The 19,196-nt window shown below is 34.9% G+C and overlaps 1 protein-coding gene across 1 annotated transcript; it reads right to left on the reverse strand.

Annotated features, from left to right (window-relative positions):
* Nucleotides 1–841: 841 nt before the first annotated feature.
* Nucleotides 842–19,190, reverse strand: LOC118752709 (probable helicase MAGATAMA 3). The gene is made up of 3 exons (XM_036487589.1): nt 19,183–19,190; nt 18,936–19,125; nt 842–3,878 (listed from the first exon to the last, which is right to left on the reverse strand). The coding sequence occupies exons 2-3, from the start codon at nt 19,101–19,103 to the stop codon at nt 3,681–3,683; spliced, it is 366 nt and encodes a 121-aa protein (XP_036343482.1). The 5' UTR covers nt 19,104–19,125; nt 19,183–19,190; the 3' UTR covers nt 842–3,680.
* Nucleotides 19,191–19,196: the final 6 nt, after the last annotated feature.

Here is a 19,196-nt window from a genome sequence, read left to right on the forward strand (position 1 = left end):
GTCGCCCACACACACACAAGCTCTTGTAGCGAGTACCTCGTTTTTTGTTTTCATATAATTTTTAACCCACTTCCAAAAAAGGAGGAGGTTATCAGTTCGTCGGAATATTTTTATTTTTATTTTTTTTTTTATGTATGTAACCGCATAACTTTGGACCACGTCAACCGATTTCGATAATTCTTTTTGCATCGGAAAGGAATTCCAAAAAAGGAGGAGGTTATCAGTTCGTCGGAATATATATTTTTTTTTTATATGTATGTTACCGCATAACTTTGGACCACGTCAACCGATTTCGATAATTTTTAGAAAAAAAAAACGACTTCAACTCTCATATAAAAAAAAAATATATATATATATATCTCATGATCCGCTGATCGGATCTTAACCAGATTAGTATGGGACCACCTCTGAGACACTACCTTTCCGATGCAAAAAGAATTATCGGTTGACGTGGTCCAAAGTTATGCGGTAACATAAATAAAAATAAAAAATAAAAAATATTCCAACGAACTGATAACCTCCTCCTTTTTTGGAAGTCGGTTAAAAATTAATCTAGAAATTTGAATTTAAATGCTTGGAATTGGGATGAAAAGTTGGGGGAATTCTTATAATTTTTTACAAAGTCTGAAATTTGGATTCATATGGTATAAATAATGAACATTAAACAAACAAAAGATAAATAGTCAAAACTGTTAAAAATGATTAGGTGCTTTCGTTTTGTTGCAGGCTTGAATCCATCGTATAACAATTTTTCGTGAAAACTACGAAAATGCGTTCAGTGTATATCAGTATGTATTTAAATTATATGCTACGTTCGTAGCTATTCGAATTCAGTGATATCATGATATTGGATTGGCTCTAGTTTTCGAGCAACATAGGTTTGAAAGTTGACGAAAAACGCGTTTTTGGACATTTTCGAGCCTTTGTAAAATAATAAATTGATGCAATATATCTGTCTGGGTGGGAGGATATGAAAGCCTGAACACTGCCTTTTAATACTCAAAATTAGGATTCTACGGGAAAAATAATATACGAATTGGCTGTAATATTTTAGTCAACATAACATTTTTAAAATTTTGTTGGCCTGTGTAATCGACGTGTTAGATAGAAAGTGCCGGCTATGCCGGATGAATTTCGATAGACAATTTATTTTTTCAACTGTTTCTGCAGATTATATGAACTCCAGTGTTGATTGCAGGTACTTCAATACCCAAGCCGAAATGAGAAAAAAACTGTGGAGAACGTTCTCAATGGGAATTATATAAGAACGAAACCCCGTGGAACATCCCCAAAGAGAACAAAATGCGAGCAATACTTTCGGGAACAGTTCTGGCTACGAACGAAAAGGGGACAAACGTGAAATGAAAAATTCTTCCATAAATAGACAGTTCATCCTAATGATAAATATTCTGGAAGCGGAAATGATCCAGCTTTTCTCTGACTTAGAATTAACAATCATGGTTCTCATTGAAATGATTTTTTATCCCAACACACAGACGCTCCTTTCGTTCTTAACGTTAAGTTTTCAAAACTTTTGTTCTCGTTTTGTTTTCCAGAAGAACGTTCCTCAAATTTTTGTTGTTACTTGAAAACGTTCTCGATACTTTTGTTCCAATTTCTTTCTCATTGGAAATGGACCCGAAAGTTTCGTTCTCATTCTGTTCTTCTTGAGAACATTTTTGAGAGCTTTGTTCTCATTTTGTTTTTTTTTTTTAGTATGTTTCCGAACCCTTTATTCTCATTTTGTTCCTGTTCAAACTGCTCTCAATACTTTTGTTCCTGTTTGCGAACATTCTTGACATAACATTTTGTTCCCGTACAGAACTAAATCAAAACCGGAATGCGTTCTCGGTCACTGTTCATAATAAACATTTTCATTGCAGTGACGATGCCCATTAGTAACCCATAGTCGGCCTATAATTTTACGATTTTCTTTTTCTTTTTAATTTTTTTCTTTAAATCTTCCGACAACCAAAATTTTTTACATTACGCCTTGGATTTAACTTTTCGAGTACGAAACTCAAGTCTACGATGGATTGCATGATAGGGGTGATTAGAAGACAATACTAACAGATAGACTTCGGAAGATTTTAATTAACACTATGCTACTATATTATGCTTTTATGAAACTGAATTGTGTGTGCATTGTTTAAAGGTAAAACAGAAGCCCATTTATAAAATAATCGACCCTTAATTGTTAAACTTTATTGTTGTAAGACACAGTGGAAAATAAATTCAGCTTATACAGAACGTACTTGATCTAATGGAAGCAAAAGATATTTATCAATAAAATTATAAGTATGTAAAAGAAATTGAATACCTGAGTATTGTGAAATAAATGTGTAAATTATGAAAAACCCCAGAAAATATATTTATTCTTTTGGCACTTAAAAATAAACTTCACGAATTATTACATTTATACGCGCTTAAAAATAATCTTTGTTATACATTTGTGCTGCGTACACCATACACTTGTATGTTCTTGAATAAGAATATTTTTTTTTTAATTTGGACGCGTCCTTTTTATATATTGTGTATTTTTAATATGAATTTCATTCTCTTATTTCATAAAAATTGTTTAGGTCCTACGATGACATGGAATTTTTCAGCATTGAAATTGTGTTATCATATTTTTGGTTTGTGTACAAACACAGACGGTTTCGTCAGGTTGTAGAAAAATTTCAAGTGAGCGAGCTTCAAATGACTTCAATAATAAACAAAACCAAATGCAAATCGAAAAACTCTATGTCAGCGCAGCTATGCTTACCCTTAACAGTAGCAACAATGCTTCTGAGGCTATATGGCTATCACTTTGTATAGCAAGTTAATAGACTTTATAAAAAACTAATTAATCCGTTACTAATAACTAAGTACTATGCTATGTATACAAAAGCAGTATGATGATTGTTTGGCAGAGCTGTAAGGTGTTATGATACACACATACAAATTTATTCGATTTTATAATAAATGAAAATGCTTATTTCCCAGCTAGCAAAATTGTCAGAAATCTGTGAGATATCCGTCAGACTCGTCGGCAAAAAAGTCAGAAATCTGTATGATTTTGGCCGATATCGGTTAGAGAAGCGTATGGAGAGGTTGACAGGAAGTCTAACCGACACGACGTGGGAAATTCTGACTTAATTACCGACGATTCTGACGGATATCTAACATGGAAAATAAGAATTATCAGACGTGTATGCCCGAAATCGGACATAATTCGATCAGACATATCGGATAAGGAAATAAATAAAATTCTCCAGACATTTCGCCCAGAAATCTGTACGAAACCTGTAAGACTTGTCTAAATAGTCAACTTTTTATTCCGACTTGTCTGATATCAGAAATTGTCTGGCAAATGTGCTAGCTGGGTTATTAGGAGCATTAATATGTTAAGCCTTTGGGAAAGCGTAATTTAATATATCACATTAAATTCAGTGAAAAATATGCTCGAACTATGAGAAATGTGGAATTATTCCAGTCTATATTAAAATTCTACGTAACAAAACTTTCAAAGCTCTTTAACATTGTTTGTACATGCCTTATAATTTTATATATGTAAATTAAAGAAAAACGCTGTCGCAATGAAATATTCACTTGTAAATAGTGAATGGAGTACAGTAGAAAATAATATTTTACAGCTCTGTATCGATTACATCCTCATCTGACTGAATTTGGTTTTCTCATTTGTTTAATGTAGGAACTACCGCTAACTCCTTCCTTGTTGTTGCTGTCGCCGTATCTGCTGTAACTGTCGGTTTTGAAATCTTGATCTTTGGAATAACATTTCGGTGCATATCGTCCATACAATCGGCACTAAGTTCATGGTATAATTTGCGCTCGCGTGCCGAGGCTAACAGGCTACGCCAAGCCGGCACCGCCTAAAATGAGAAATTTAAAAGAATTAGGCAAATAATAGTTTGCATAAAATGACTACAATATAATTGTTCATTTAGATAATAGATAGAGGGCCTGTTCGAGACACGTAATAAAAGCGACAGCACTACCGTACTGTTGAAAATATGCAACACTATTGCAACTGCCCAACTGATAAAATGTTGCTAGAAATTCACACCGAACGTGATACTTTATTGATTCGGGCAACACTGCGGCTGTGATTGCAATTCGAACAAGCCCATAATAGGCGACCGCTGCCTGAGTGGTTAGAGGTGACTAGCGTTCGCAGCAATAGCTTGTTTCGGCGATGAAGCAAGTTTAGATGTGCAACTCGAAAAATTTAACGTATTTATAAACAACACTAGTTTTGCCTCGCCCTCATCAATGTACATACATATTTAAACTAAGTAAGTGAAACAAATAGGAGATTTTCACACTTTTCTTGTTTTAACGAACTGTCTGCAGTTCTCATGAAAAATCACAAGAAAAGCTTTTCATTATTTCTGTTACTTGAAAAAGTACTTTGGTGTTGCTGTAATTTTTCTGAAGAAATAAAAATACGAGCATTTTTATAAGCTTTTATTATTATTATTAAGTATGTTTTGTCTGTGTGTAATCAAATCTTGCAGTTAATTTTTAGCCAACTTCCCGATGAACTAAAGACTTGAAACTTCAAACTTAGCCCAGAACCCGATTACAATGCAATATGATGATGTCGTAGCCGGAGATATATGACGAACATTCATCACCCCTATTCTGAAAATCTGCCGTATTCGAATTTTACTACGAATCGTAGAAATAGAATGCTGCAATCCGAATCGTATTTTCGAATTTTCGGAATTCGTAACAATGGCATGCCTAAAAACGAACGAGTAAGAAATTGAGAGCTTTTTTGCGTAATTTTGTACAAAAACAATTCTGTGTCGGAGGCGAGATAAAAGATGTAAATCGATGTGTGTTTGCAGGAAATATTAGTGGTGTTCATTTCAACTGATAAATTGCCTCTCGCATATACGTATATTTTTATCCCCTGCTTTATATAAACCAGTGATTCCCAAAGTGATCCAGGTGGACCCCCAGGGGTCCACGGGAGACTCGCCGGGGGTCTATGTTGGTGTGAAAAAATATGGGGTTTAACAATATTTTTTTTGAGTGGTGTATAGTGCTCTTGACGCACTTTGTATCTTCATACTTGGAGAATCCTTAAAGACCATCTGCAGACTAAAAATAAACGCATGTTGGTATAACACTGAGTGGGGCGAGGCGGAAATCGCTGGCGGCAGAGATTTGAACACTTGTGTTTTTTCAATGCTACAGGATACCTTTGTTAAAGAGACTCTGGGTGCCTTCAGAAATGCATCAAGCCAAAGCATCAGTCTCTTTTATTTCTAAACTATAATTGATGGAAATGTCAAATATGTGCAACCACTGTTGAAAACCTAATTGTAACTTAGTTGCGTAAATAAGATATTTACATCAATTACAGCTTAGAAGTAAATGATACAGATGCTTTAGATTTATGCATTTCTGAGCGCACGCTCTATAACGTTGAGTTCCCTGACGCTGAATGCCGTTTTAATTCCAGCACTGAGCCTGGACTCAAACATTTTTAAATCTTTACTCATGGCTTCACAACTAAGCCTGGGTTAGGAACTGGGCTCTTCTTCGAAATTAGTGGGGATAAGCTTCACTGTTCTCTGGGCAAAACTCATGTTGCCTTCAATCTCAGAAGTTCTATCTAGTTTTTTGCTCTCATTGAGTAGATGGCACTGAAGACAACTTCTAGAACTGTTGACTGGTCACTTCAAACACCTGACTGTGATAAACGTAAATGACAACTCCAGTTGCCCATCCTGCCTTGAAGAGGATGAGACGGTGGAACACTTTTTGTGCTTCTTGCTTGCTTGGTTGTTTGTCATCGATTTTTCTAGATTCGGTCTTTTCTTTATTGTCAGTTTCTGAATTTAAAGTTTGGCGTAAAAAGTTTTGCGGTTTTGTTGTTTCAAGTTTTGTGTTTTAAAAATGTGTGATAAGAATTTTTAGCTTCACTTTAAAACTCGGAGCGATAAAAATATATTTTACAAATACGTCACATGCAAATTCATGAGTAATCCGAACATATGAGGAGTTTATGGTGAACATAATAGGTTCTTTCCCGTACGCAGCGCGGGATGCCGCGGGTGCCCAAAATAGCCCAGAAATCATTCCCATACTCAGCACAATAGGTAATAGAGAGCGAAAATTGAACGTATTGGACCGTAAGTGTCTTCTTCTTCCTGCCCGAGACAGCCCGGACCTTTTCTCCGGGTAAAAATGGATAAAGTGTCAAAGTAGATATCAGGTGCTTTGTGTTTACATCTTGCCTGCATTTACTTGGTGCTTTTAAGGAATAGTGAATGTATTTTCAATCTTTATATACTTAAAATCTAATTTGTGAAACAAAAATTCAATGTCGAAGAGTTTGCATTTAAGTGACAAAAACAAAAACAACACGAATCAGGTCTTTCTCAAATTCTGAGCACGAAATGTGGTTTTTTGCGTTCCCGTACTTGTGGATTATGTTTCATTTTTGAGAGCAAACTTTTCGTTTATTCTCTAATTACCGGATCCGGTCCGGATTGTTAGGGAAAGAACCTAATGTAAATAACGCTAGCGCTCGGAGAGCTCTGTTTTTTAAAACTTCCAAACGTGAAATTATTTTAATAGATAGAACACAAGAAAATATTTTATCTTTATTTTTGCCACTCCGAATTTAGTATTGGAACTCACCCGCGATGTAAATTTACATCGTAAGACTAATCTTCACAATTTTTGACGAGCGTTGGGAATATGTTAGAAATGTGGCAGCAGGGGGTCCACCGAAACCAATAAAGTTTTGAAAGGGGTTTACGGAAAAAAAAAGGTTTGGGAACCTCTGAGATAAACGAACAAAAAAGAATCTTTGTTGCCCCTTATCGAGAAACTTGGGTCCGGGTTAGGTATTTGTACAATGATTTTCAGTTGTTGTGTCCAAACGCATAACGCGGAGTTATATGCACAAGAAATGTTGTATACCTTTGGCATGCGGAAGCCCCTCTTCTCCGGCAACACAGAAAGGAGAATTCTACTAAGGGTTATAATCCCTAAGCGCCGCCGAAGGCAGAAGCAAGCGCAAAAGGTGGTGAACCTAACAAAGTGCATGTTTTCAATGGCTTGGAAGAAGTTGTTATTGCATTAACTGGATTGAGAACCAGTTCTTCAGGCATAGGAGTTCTGGCTTGTGGTTAAACAATTCAACCCGAAGCTGACATACATAGATGCGCCCATGGTTACTATGCCCGACAGCTACGCATATCTTTGTGAAATCATTCCCATAGAGCTCTCTTACTCCGCTGCTATAATTGCAAATGCAATAGAATCCATCGTTTCCTTCAAAACATGTAAACTCAAACAATTTAACTATAAATAAGCACTTGATGAGTGTTTTTTCAATTCCTTTCCACTTTGTTTTCCTTCATTCAGATATCTTCGAAAAACAACTGATCGCTGGCAATGCTGCACATGTTTCCGCAACGGTTGCAGCATGTGGATTTTTTGTTTTTCGTAACGTAGCTACGAATTACGAATAACGAAAATTCGGGTTCTAGAAAAAGCGGGTGTATTTCTTGCCATTGTTAGGCTTGTTCCACAAGCTACTCGAAGTCACTTCGAGTTACACATAAGCATTCCACAAATAAGTTTTGGAGTTTCTTTGATATACGCTCACAGCTTGAACTTTGCTCGAGTCTTTCTACAAGTAGCTTGTGGAACAAACCTATTTACTTGAGCAACGTTTCTCCAATATAAGGTTTGCGCAATTTTATTGTGTGGTAATTTCCACCATATTGACTTGTACAAGTCTCGGGTTGCGCAATGATTTTGTGTGGTTTAGGGGCCCTATAACTTCGTTCTTCGTTATGCAAATAAGCATACAGATTTTATGTTTTTGTTAAAGCAAGCAATATCATTTTTTTTTATAACTATGGATTTAATTATAAATTATTTTTTTAATTTTTTGTTTTTTAAATAAAAGTTAAAAAATAACAGTTGTGTTTGCTTTTAATACTTTTTGAAACTTTTTCTGCTTGGCAGCCTAATTTTTTTTCAAGCTCGCGACAACGCTGGTTGTGATTGCAGCTTTTCGACGTTGAGCTTTCCTTGCATTGTTGGGCGCACATTTTTTGCTGCGCGGAGGCGGGTGCGTATCTACATATGCTCGATTTGGTTTCCCGTTTTTCGATCTGGAGACAGCCATGTAGCTTGATGGAACCTTTTATGCTAGAACCCTGTTCTAAATACTACCATGTTTCGGACCCCGGCGAAGTCGATCAGCCTCAGCCTGTTATCGGACGTTTCGTCATGGAGGATGAACTTTCCAGTAGAGGCACCAAAGATCCCTTCCTTGCCCACCCTGGGATTGAAGTCGCCAAGCATGAGTTTTATAACGTGACGGGGACAGCGCTCATGAAAGAGATCCTTGGATGCCTCGTCCTTCTCTTCCATCGGGGCATTGGCATATATGAGCAGGATGTGGGAAAATCACGCTTTGATGCGAGTGAACGCCCGTACTCAGCGGCGGAGTCTCTCTCCCACCACAAATCCAACACCGAATCGCTCCTTTACGTGGCCACTGTGGTAGATGACGCTTACCTTGCCTTGCTCCGTCCATCGCATTTCTTGTACGGCGGTGATGTCAGCATTTGTTTTCCCTGAGGACATCAACCAGCCGGGCAGAGGCACCCGGCCGGATAATCCAGTTGAGTGCCCTCAAATAATAGTCCTTTATACATTTGCCGTGATCGTCATCAAAAGAAGGCGGATATCATCCGAGGCATGTTTTTTTTTGTATTGAGCTGGGTTTCAACCCAGCGCACGCGGGGTTTTACGCCCTCTCAGTTTAGCTCGCTCAAAAACGGCTGTTTGGTCGCTACCCAGATGATTCGTGGATATAAATATACGGCCGTAGTGAGCTGTGATTTGCGCCGTAAGCACACGAATCACTTCTGACCACTTCCAGGTTAAATGTACAGAACATGTGGCCAAAGGCGAATATCTCAACTTAACCCTGATATATTAAAATTCATAGCTCTACATACCTGTATAGTAAAATATAGCCGGACAAGACGATATTCAAAATAAAAAATGTAAAAAATATAAAAATTTTTAATGATAAACTTACAATTTATACATCGTTGCTTTGCACCGAAATATCTTCCCTTAAATGATATACACACAAATGTATAAATAGGAAGGCATATTCAACATTTTGAGTATGAAGATTTTTTTTATGTTGGTTTCATTTATGCTAAATATATTGATTTTTTCTTTTCTTTTGTCACACCGTGTCATAAATAAAAAATTCATTAAGGGCCGTTAACTTATCTATTTTAAAGTATACTTAAATCATAAGTTAAAATTAACTACAGAAAATCCTATGTACGCCCATGAGCGGGTAGAATATGGAGGAGTTTTTTTCACCCGCGGTTGGAGGCCGTAGAGGCAAGGGGTGTCGTATAACTTGAGCAACAACGGACCAAATATCTTGTGGTTCACTCGCTATGTGACCTAAGGCCAGAACGAGTTCTTATGAGGCTCTTATCTGTGCAAATGTTGCACCTAGCCGATGTAGAGTTCTTATGAAGTAAGGCATATACAGCAGAAGTAGGTTTCTGGTGCTGGGTTGGACTCAATGTGAGCCCGGAGCAGAAGATTGCGGAGCATGGATTTAAGGGGTTTGCCGATCTAAATGGGTCGGGGAATACCCCTCCGGAGTTATTCTGGTGCGTAGGCTGTCGTGGGAACTGATTTAGTTAATTATTCTTGGCTTCGTGGCTTGATCCCGAAAAATTACTGACGACCGTCGACCACGCAGGCAGTTCGTTGTCCACTGTTTTACTCCCTGTGGAAGAGAGAGGAAGCCTCAATGTCCTTTAGCAGAGTGCAAAGACGAACGGTGTCGAACGGCTTTCCTCCAAGTCCTGTCTTACCAGGAAAGGCTACAGTATTTGAAAAGATGATAATTCGCTATACAAAAAACATATCGCTAGCTTATAATGAATAGTTGATAAGTCAATTTTGCTGCAAAAATGCAACTTTTTTATATCTAACCGCTTCTGTTCGGTGATAAAAAAATTTTCTTAACCCAAAATATACTATTAGCCTACATTAATGTGTTAACAGCGGCTTCGACCTGACCTAGAAAAATTTCGAGTGAATTCATAACCTAAACTACGAATTTCAACTAAATTATTTTCCCGAAAAAGGAGTATTCGATGAGTATGATAGGGTTGAATAAAAATGTAAGTAGATTAAGCATTTTAAATTGCATACTTCTAGGCGCATTATTTTAAAACCCAGAAAATAGTGGGAGATCCTGGATGCTATATAATTTAGACGTGTAGTGAATTTTATACTTTGGCGCGGGTATCCGATCCGAAGGATCGAAACAAAATATTAAAGAATAGCAAGTTGATGCGAATCGTTCCTCCACTGAAAAGATGGCCATGGCTCTCCTCCACTACACACATAATCATATGCCACTTCTGATATGCCAATATTGTTATCTACATACATAATCAGCAAAGAAATTTTTTGCCCATAACATAAGATATGCACCGTTCGCTCGATTTTCTCATAGAGTTGCCACCAGATAAAAAATTGCATTCAAGTTATTTAATAATCAATGCCATTAGATCCATATCGTTCGATCGATTTTCAAAAAATATGTATAAAATTAAAGGGATTGGCCTGTTGATGTGCAACAAGATCTTATTTTTTCAAAAGCAAATGCCAGCTCTTAAAAAATTAAATTGAAATGATTTAATAGGCTAAATAAATAATTACAATATGGGTATCAATCGAAATGGTTTTAGAAAGCTTTATTTCTTAACTTCGCGTAGATGGGTTGCCACCTGTTTAAAAAATCAAATTCAATATGAATTAAGGAAATTAGGTAATTAAAATATGTACCACCATAAGAGTGCCAAACGAAAGAGGTTTGAGAATATTTCGGTTTGAGAATAGTTTGCAAGAGGGCTGCCGTTTTTAGTTAACTTATACACAAGTTATAGGAAATATAACAAAAGAGTGCTAAAAAATCTTTATGTTGTTTGAACATTAGTTTTTTTTTTGAGTTTTTGAGCAGGGTTCCCAGCTGTTGAAAATGTTAAATTCTAATTATTTACTAAGTTAAATTAATTAATAAAAGATGTGTATCAATCGAAATGGGTTTGAAAAGGATTCATTTCTTAACTGTATTTAGGATTAGGGAACTTGCTACGAGGCTAAAAACAAAATTCAATTTAATTCATTAATTAATTGAATTATGTATGACAATATCAGACGGCTCAGATCTTAAAAAGATTTTATAACGAAAATACTTTTAAAGGAGGTTACCACCTGTTTGAAAAGTGCAATTTATTTAATTTATACACAAGTTAAATGAAATATTAAAACATGATTGCCAAACGAAAGAGTTTTAAGAAAACTTTAGTTTGAAAATATTTTTTATTAGGGTTGCACCTATTCGAAAAGTAATATCTCTCTTACTATCTGCATATATTAAACGTGGTCCATATAGTGTTTTTTTTTAGTCATGCTTTTTTTGACAGAGCCAGTTCCTTCCCGCTGGAAATCTTGACAGAAGTCGTATCATATCTCCGCGGAACGAAATGATAGCTTTACGTTTGAACAACGTTAGGAAATAATGCAAACGAAATTTACAACGGTTTTGCTGGAAAAATTATATTTTATAATGAAGCGCATTTTCGTCTCCGGGGTCGGGAAACCCGAACGTGATCGTCGAGAAGCCAATGCATCTTCAGAAAGTGAGAGTTTGGCGGCGATTTTGGAGCGACGGCATAAGTGGGCCACTTTGAAAATGCTGCTGGAAACGCCATTTCGGTTCACAGTGGGCGCTACAGAGGCATGATAAACGATTTTTTGTAGCCGGATATTGAAGACGCAGACTTAGACGATTTTTTGTTTCAGCAGGATGGCGGGCCATGCCACAATAAAGCTTTGGTGCGTCAAATTAGGTAATCGTGTTATCAGACGACTTGGTGATGTCAATTGACCACCTCGGAGCTGCGTTAGACTTTTTTGTAGTGTGCCATGAAGGACCGAAATTATGCGAAGAGTTCATGAACGATTTAGGCCTTTAAGGCGAATATCAAGCAAGCCATTCGTGAGATAGAGACTTGAAAAACTGGGTTAACAGGATGTTACACCGGCACAACGCTTGGACAAAGTTGTGGCCGATTTAATTTATTGGAATGAAAAACAAAGCAAAACGTTTGTATTAATATTTAATATAAATTGGTGTTTATTCAAAAATAGATAAATGGGTATTAATATATATGCATATATGTATGTTGTACAGGTTACCTTTTATTGATACGGGAACACGGTGGCTGGAACACGTCCTCTTGACTTCACTCTCGGAAAACAAGTAAGTGACCGGTTTAAATTTCTTCTTACTGTTGCCTGTCGAACTGTATATTTACCGAAGGGACATTTTAGCATAAGTAACATAGTGGTAAACAGTTCGACAGTTGACATAATAATGAAGTTATGCATTAGGGTGTTCAAAAAGGCTGCGACAAATTTAGGCCGTTGGCCTAAACACAGGATGTGCTACTGCTCATTTGTTTGAATTAAAAAAAAAAAACAACAAACCATTTTTTGTGAAGCTCATCAAATTCACACCGTTATATCGAATTTCAAAAATGATTTGTGGAATAAAAGAACTGGGCCTGTAGATTAGCGTGGGCCGAAAATCCGCTTTTTTAGAATTTTGATTGGTAATAGCAAAAGTATGGTTCATTATGCTCTAAAAACCGTGATACAAAAAAGAAGGTACTTCCATTGTCACTTTTTCGTCGCCATATTAACAACCTGACAATTAAGCAGATTGTAACATTTCGAGTTACTATACCCAATACCTAAAATCCTTCAAATTTTATTATTATTTTTTATTTTTTTTGTTTCAAAACATTTGTTTCTTATGCCGAATATCCACTAGGCATTGAAATGACAAAAAATGTATGCCATTTAAAAGTGGAAATGAACTCAATGACTATTTTTAATGTAATGACACGATTATTTTTTTAATGCCCGACTTTATCATTTGTCATTTTGGCCATTTAATGCCTCGTGGAAATCCTGCATTAGAATCGAAATTTCAACAAGCAAATGGTATTTTGTTTGGTGCGGTTCGGTTATTTGTACAAAAATTTTGGGTTATTGTGTCCAAACGCAAACCCAATTTAAAAATTCTAACATACACTTGTGGTGAAACGATAAAAGGTATGTTCAAAATAATATCTCAAATGTTCGAACACAAAATTATTAATAAATTCGGTTTGAAATATGTTTTTCTTTGTAAAAAATACTGTGGCCAGCGTAGCCGGAATTGGACTAATGAGGGTTGCGCAAAAATCCTGTGGTTGGCGTAACCCGAGTTTACATTTACTCTGTCAAAATTCTAAATTTATCCCATTTTCCAATGGGTCCCCCGAAGTCTGCAGAGCGGTAGGAGAGAAAAAGTAATTTTTTTTTATTTGAACTGTTCTCTTTCTAAGGGCCACGGCGCCTCCCCACCCCAAAACCATTGCAACTTTTGTTTTTGAAAGAAAAGAGGGCTATTGCTCAATAAGTTGATAATTATAGTTCTAGTTTGCGCACTAACTAGGTATGGAAAAATCGATTCCGATTCCACTCCGGAATCGAAGATTTTCGTGAAATAATTGATTTTAGATAATCGATTATAAATTTTCGGAATCGATCGAGAATCGATTCTGAGAACTCGATTCTCTTATTTATCATACATCTTTAGATACGCGTCAGTTGTTAGAATTGTGAAATTTCTGGCATGACTAATATAAATATTAAGTAAGACTAATTGGCACATATTCATAGAGATGCTAGAAATGAATTTTTGAAAGGAAACAATTTCAAGGAGGGTATTCAAATTTATTTACTTTCCATATCAAACAGTACCGTGAATATGTTTCAATCACACATTTTATAGGAAATGAAGCAATTTTTCCACAAATTTACTATTAAAGCTCTTCTTAAAATAGTTTTAATTGACTGTATAGTTGTCCTTTTTATAGATTTTTAATAATCGATTAGAATCGAATAATTCGAATCTCGCCGTCGATTATTCGATTCCAAGAAACGTAAGGATTAAATAAGATTCGAGAATCGATTATTTTTCAAAACTTTATTTTTACCCAAAGAAAGGACGATATTTTCAAAATATACTAAAAATTGATAGCATTCACTTCTCTGAAAGTCATGAAGCCCATGGGTCCCACAGTAAATTCCACTTTCGAGTTACTTGAAAGACATGTAGTTAAATGGACAAAGACAATATGTCTGTCCGATATAGAAAACTGCAGTAGTCCTGGCTAGCTACATTGTGAAATAATCATATGACACATATGGACACTAAAAAATCTAAAAATATGTTCAATAAAATTTTATGAATTTAAAAATAAAGATTTTGGCAAGTGGTTATCGAATTTAATCTAAAATTTAAACATTTTTAAGATAAGATATTAATTATTTTCAAAAGGTAAATGTTAATACAACTATTATATTTATAATCCCAAATTTATGATATAAAATCCTCTGCAACAAGAAACTTAAACTAGGTAACGCCGCACACGGATAGCACATCTAGCTGGACGAAAGGCAAAATTTTTTTGTTTTTAAAATACTTAATGGTACATGGAATACATTCCTGAAAATACATTCAAATAGAAATTGCATTTATTAAAGCATTAACATATGAAAACAAACAAAAAAGGTAAGTCAAGGCCGCCTATTTGAGAACTCTATTTTAAAAGCTGAAATTTAACTTAAAGGATTGCTAATTGCACTCACAAATATTTGCATAATTGCAAATTGACTTTATAAACAAAAAATTACACTTATTCCGCTATAGATTCAGAGGTAATAACGCAATTTATGTCCACATTGGTATAAGCAAATTTATTCTGAAAAATCGTCGTGTTGATTAATTAAAAAAATTAATTAAAGAGTAGGAAAAGTAAAGGCCGCCGAAGGCCGTTATAAAACCACTTGCATATTATTCTTTACACCTTCGCAAATGCGATAACCAAGTCTAACCAATTGGCTTAGATATTTACATTTTAGTGACGGTATGTCAAATCTCAAAATTCAAAAGTAATTATTAACAGGAATGTATCTGAATATAAATATAAGATCAGTGGCGGATCCACGAGGGAGAGGGGGAAAGGGGTTGTGTGTTAAAACAGAAAAATACTTGGAGTTATAAAACCTTTGGTTATGTAAGAGTTAAAAAAAATAGTACCTCGCAAATTTTCTGCTTTCTGAAATTAAAAAATTATACAACAGGCATGCAAATCTTTAAGCGCTGTTATAAAATTTTTTCTGAAATTTATTTGTGTTTCTTGCTGTGATCTTAAATTTTAGTTATGGTAAATAAAATCTTAAGAAGTGAGTTGTTTGACATTTGGTGTTGCTGAAACTTCTAAAAGACAACAAGGTGTCCGTGATTATGTGATTAGTAAATTGAAAGAAATATCTGATGAAAATGCTCGTTCCGAAGTAAATAAAGTAAATTAAGTAAATGACTTTAGATTCGTAATCAGCAACCCAGAAAATCCCCAGATACCCAGTTACATAGAAATCTACCGATTTTTTTAAATTTTCGTCCGCCATATTGGATCCGCCATTTTGAATTTTTGGTAAATGACTTTAGATATGTAATGAGCGACCCAGAAACCCCCCAGATACCCAGTTTCATAGAAATCTACCGATTTTTTTAAATTTTCGTCCGCCATATTGGATCCGCCATTTTGAATTTTTGATAAGTGACTTCAGATTCGTAATCAGCTACTCAAAAATCCCCTAGGTAAGAAGTGGTGTAAAGATCCATCAACGAGTATTTGTTTAAATAGTTTCGTCCAGCTAGATTTGCGATCCGAACCACTGTGCGCCGCTTCGAACTTTTCACAATTGAGCAATTGTCAAAAATCTGCTTTTTAATCAAAAAGTTGTTTGTTGAAACTACCTTCTTTTTTGTATCATGCTAAAAACAATCTGCGTAAAAGTTTACAAGTTTTGGTCAATATCTTAGGCTCGCCCCAGTTCATCAGAGTTTAATGTGCTCAAAAAATAAAAATTAATACATACATTAATAATTAATTAATAGCCCAATGTAAAAGGGTTTGGTTTTCTTCAATTTTTCTTTCTTGCGTCCATATTCGGTAAAAATTCCGTTGCGAATGAGGCGATTTTATCATACACAACGTAAGCGGTTTGATCAAATTTTGATTTTTGTTCACATTTCCTTCAAATGGCTTGTCAAACCTTCAAAAACCCCCATATACAACACATACTACGTTTATACGTAAGCTATTTGCAAATAAAAATAATTTGCAAATACCTAACTCACTGTTTATTCGATGGTGAAAAATCTTTTTCTATATTGCCTGATTATAAAAAGGCAATAATATGACTATCGAAAAAGAAAATAAAGTTAAAAATGGCAACGTCTTGATTATAAAAGGGCAATAAGATGACCATCGAAAAAGAAAATAAACCTAAGAATGGCGGCGTCTTGCGCTTATTTGCAAATAGTACCACTAATCAATACTTATTTGCGTGATTTAGTTATTTGCAATTAAAAAATTAACTCAGCGTTTATACGGCAAAGTTTACCATTTTGCAAATTATTATTTGCAAATAATACGTGCGTATAAACGTAGTAATAAATAGCTTTAAGCAATGGGATATTTCGCTTGGTTTGTCAAGCCGCGTGTTTGGTGTTTTCGCTCTTAAGCACATCTGCATTTGTTGCTAAATATTCAAAATGTTATCGATAATTTTTTTCATTCCATCGTTATATTTTCAACTTATTTTGAACTTGCAAAATCTCGATAACGAATGGAGAGAACACGCATTGTTCGATCATAAGAATATTCATATTCAAATTATAGGAAAAAAGTTTTTAAATTAAAAGAATCTTCAGGTTCATATAAGTTTCCAAATTAAAAAATTATATCTGCATTACTAATATAGCCCTTTTCTAATGCTTCAGTAGAACGTTTAGTTTAAAAATGTGTAGTACTAACTTGAGGACCAGATTGAGCACTGATATAGTTGCAGAAATATTATATACAAACCAAGACATAAAAAACCGGTGGTACTTTGTTTGAATCGCAAGAACACTGTTCGGTTGTCGGGGAAACGTCGTTTTAGGTATAATTTATTTACCATAGAACTATTTTAAGCGGTACAGGGCGACTTGAAATTTGATGGAATAAAAAATCGACACTTCTCTTCTCTCAGAAAGGGATGGCAGATTAAGATGAAATATTTGTAATATTTATAAAGGTTTTTGATCAGGGTTTCAACCTGTTCAAAAAGTTCAATTCAATTTTGGCGTCTTAACGCCATACGGGTTCACTAGTTTAAATATAATTATATAATATAATAAATATGTATTAGGCGTGCGGATTATGCCCAAAAAATCTGGAGAGGTGTTTGGATCGAAGTAACCGGTTGAAACCAATTGTAATCGATAGCTCACATAGAAATATATTTACCGTTAATTTTAACCAAGTTTTTACTGATGCCTTCATGTCGAAAACGCCAAAAAAACTGATTTTTCACAGCGGCAAATTTTTGCGAAATTTGAACTTAAACTAGCTATATCTCACGCATTTTATTATCGATTGATTTCAAATTCTTACACAATAAACTAGATACTATTCTTAAGAAACTGAGTTTAAGCACATTTCTTTATACTCATTAAAAACAAAATGGCGGATTTTTAAACTTTTTTATAAAAATTATGGAGATATTTTTTTCAAATGCAAAAATTGTGTTATAAAGTTTGAACTTTCGCTTTTGTTTTAATGGGGATTTATAGACGAATATCTAAGGAAGTTTCTGGAAAAGTTTGAGGTTTAAACAGCAAGTAGTTCCAAAGTTATAACAATATTATGGTGACGCCCACGAGCGGGCACACGCCCCTAGATGACTAATATATAGAATTTTACAAAAAAAATATTAAATATCGAACAAACTAAAGTAATATAGCCAAACCTGGTCAAAAAAAAAGTTTATATTATTTCTTCCACCACTGTATGTAATTACACAGATATATATGTAAGTATGTCTGTTAAGTTTAAAATAAAGAGCTTTGATAAGCTCTATAACCCTGATAAATTCATGAACTTCAACATTTTATTTAATATTACATTCAAAATTACTTGTTCAAGTGCTATGTGAATATATTTGTCATCTAGGGGCGAGCGCCCACTCGTGGGCGTCACCATAATATTGTTATAATTTAGGAACTACTTGCTGTTTAAACCTCAAACTTTCCCAAAAACTTTCTTGGATATTCGTCTATAAATCTGCATTAAAACAAAAACAAAAGTTTTAATTTTATAACAAAACATTTGCATTTGAAAAAACTTTGCCATTTTGTTTTTAATAAGTACTAAGGACCGTAGTTAAACTCAGTTTCTTAAGAATAGTATCAAGTTTATTCTGTAAAAATTTGAAACTAATCGATAATAAAATGTGTGAGATATAGCGAGTTTAAGTTAAAATTTCGCAAAAATTTGCCGCTGTGAAAAATCAGGTTTTTTGGCATATTCGACATGAAGGCATCAGTAAAAACTTGGTAAATGTATTTCTGTGTAGGCTATCGATTACAATTCGTTTCAACCGATTACTTTGACCCAAACACTTTTTTAATTTCTAGAGTACTTTTTGTATATATGGCCACCATTACAAAATATCCTTTCTGTAAGAGACGTTTTGGGAATTTATCTGGAATCAAACTATCGTAATATGTATTGAACGACAGAGTATTTCCTCGAAATATCCCTTAGGGCCTTTTGTAATGATTACGATGTTGAACATTAATATATAGATTCGTTTAGAGGAGCAATAATAAAAGCCAAAGCATCTTTACGTAAGTAAAGTAAAATAAAAATTTTAACTATTTTGTTTACCTCCAAATTTTTGAAGTTTCCACACAGTATAAGGCACTTTTTCGGTCGAGTTAAAGCCACATTCAAGCGCTGATAGTTTGCCAAGAATCCAATGCCAGTGGTACGTGCATTTGAAATTATGATGACATCACATTCCATGCCTTGATAAGAGTCGATGGTATTTACCATTACATTCAAGAATCCATAATTACTATAAAACAAAGGAGATACTTAGAATGTGATGGCTATTTGAGTACAAAAAACTCACCGCAACGCCTTTTC

Source organism: Rhagoletis pomonella, unplaced genomic scaffold (assembly GCF_013731165.1).
Source record: "Rhagoletis pomonella isolate Grant_MI unplaced genomic scaffold, Rhpom_1.0 Rhpom_scaffold_01765, whole genome shotgun sequence".
Lineage (NCBI taxonomy): Eukaryota > Metazoa > Arthropoda > Insecta > Diptera > Tephritidae > Rhagoletis > Rhagoletis pomonella.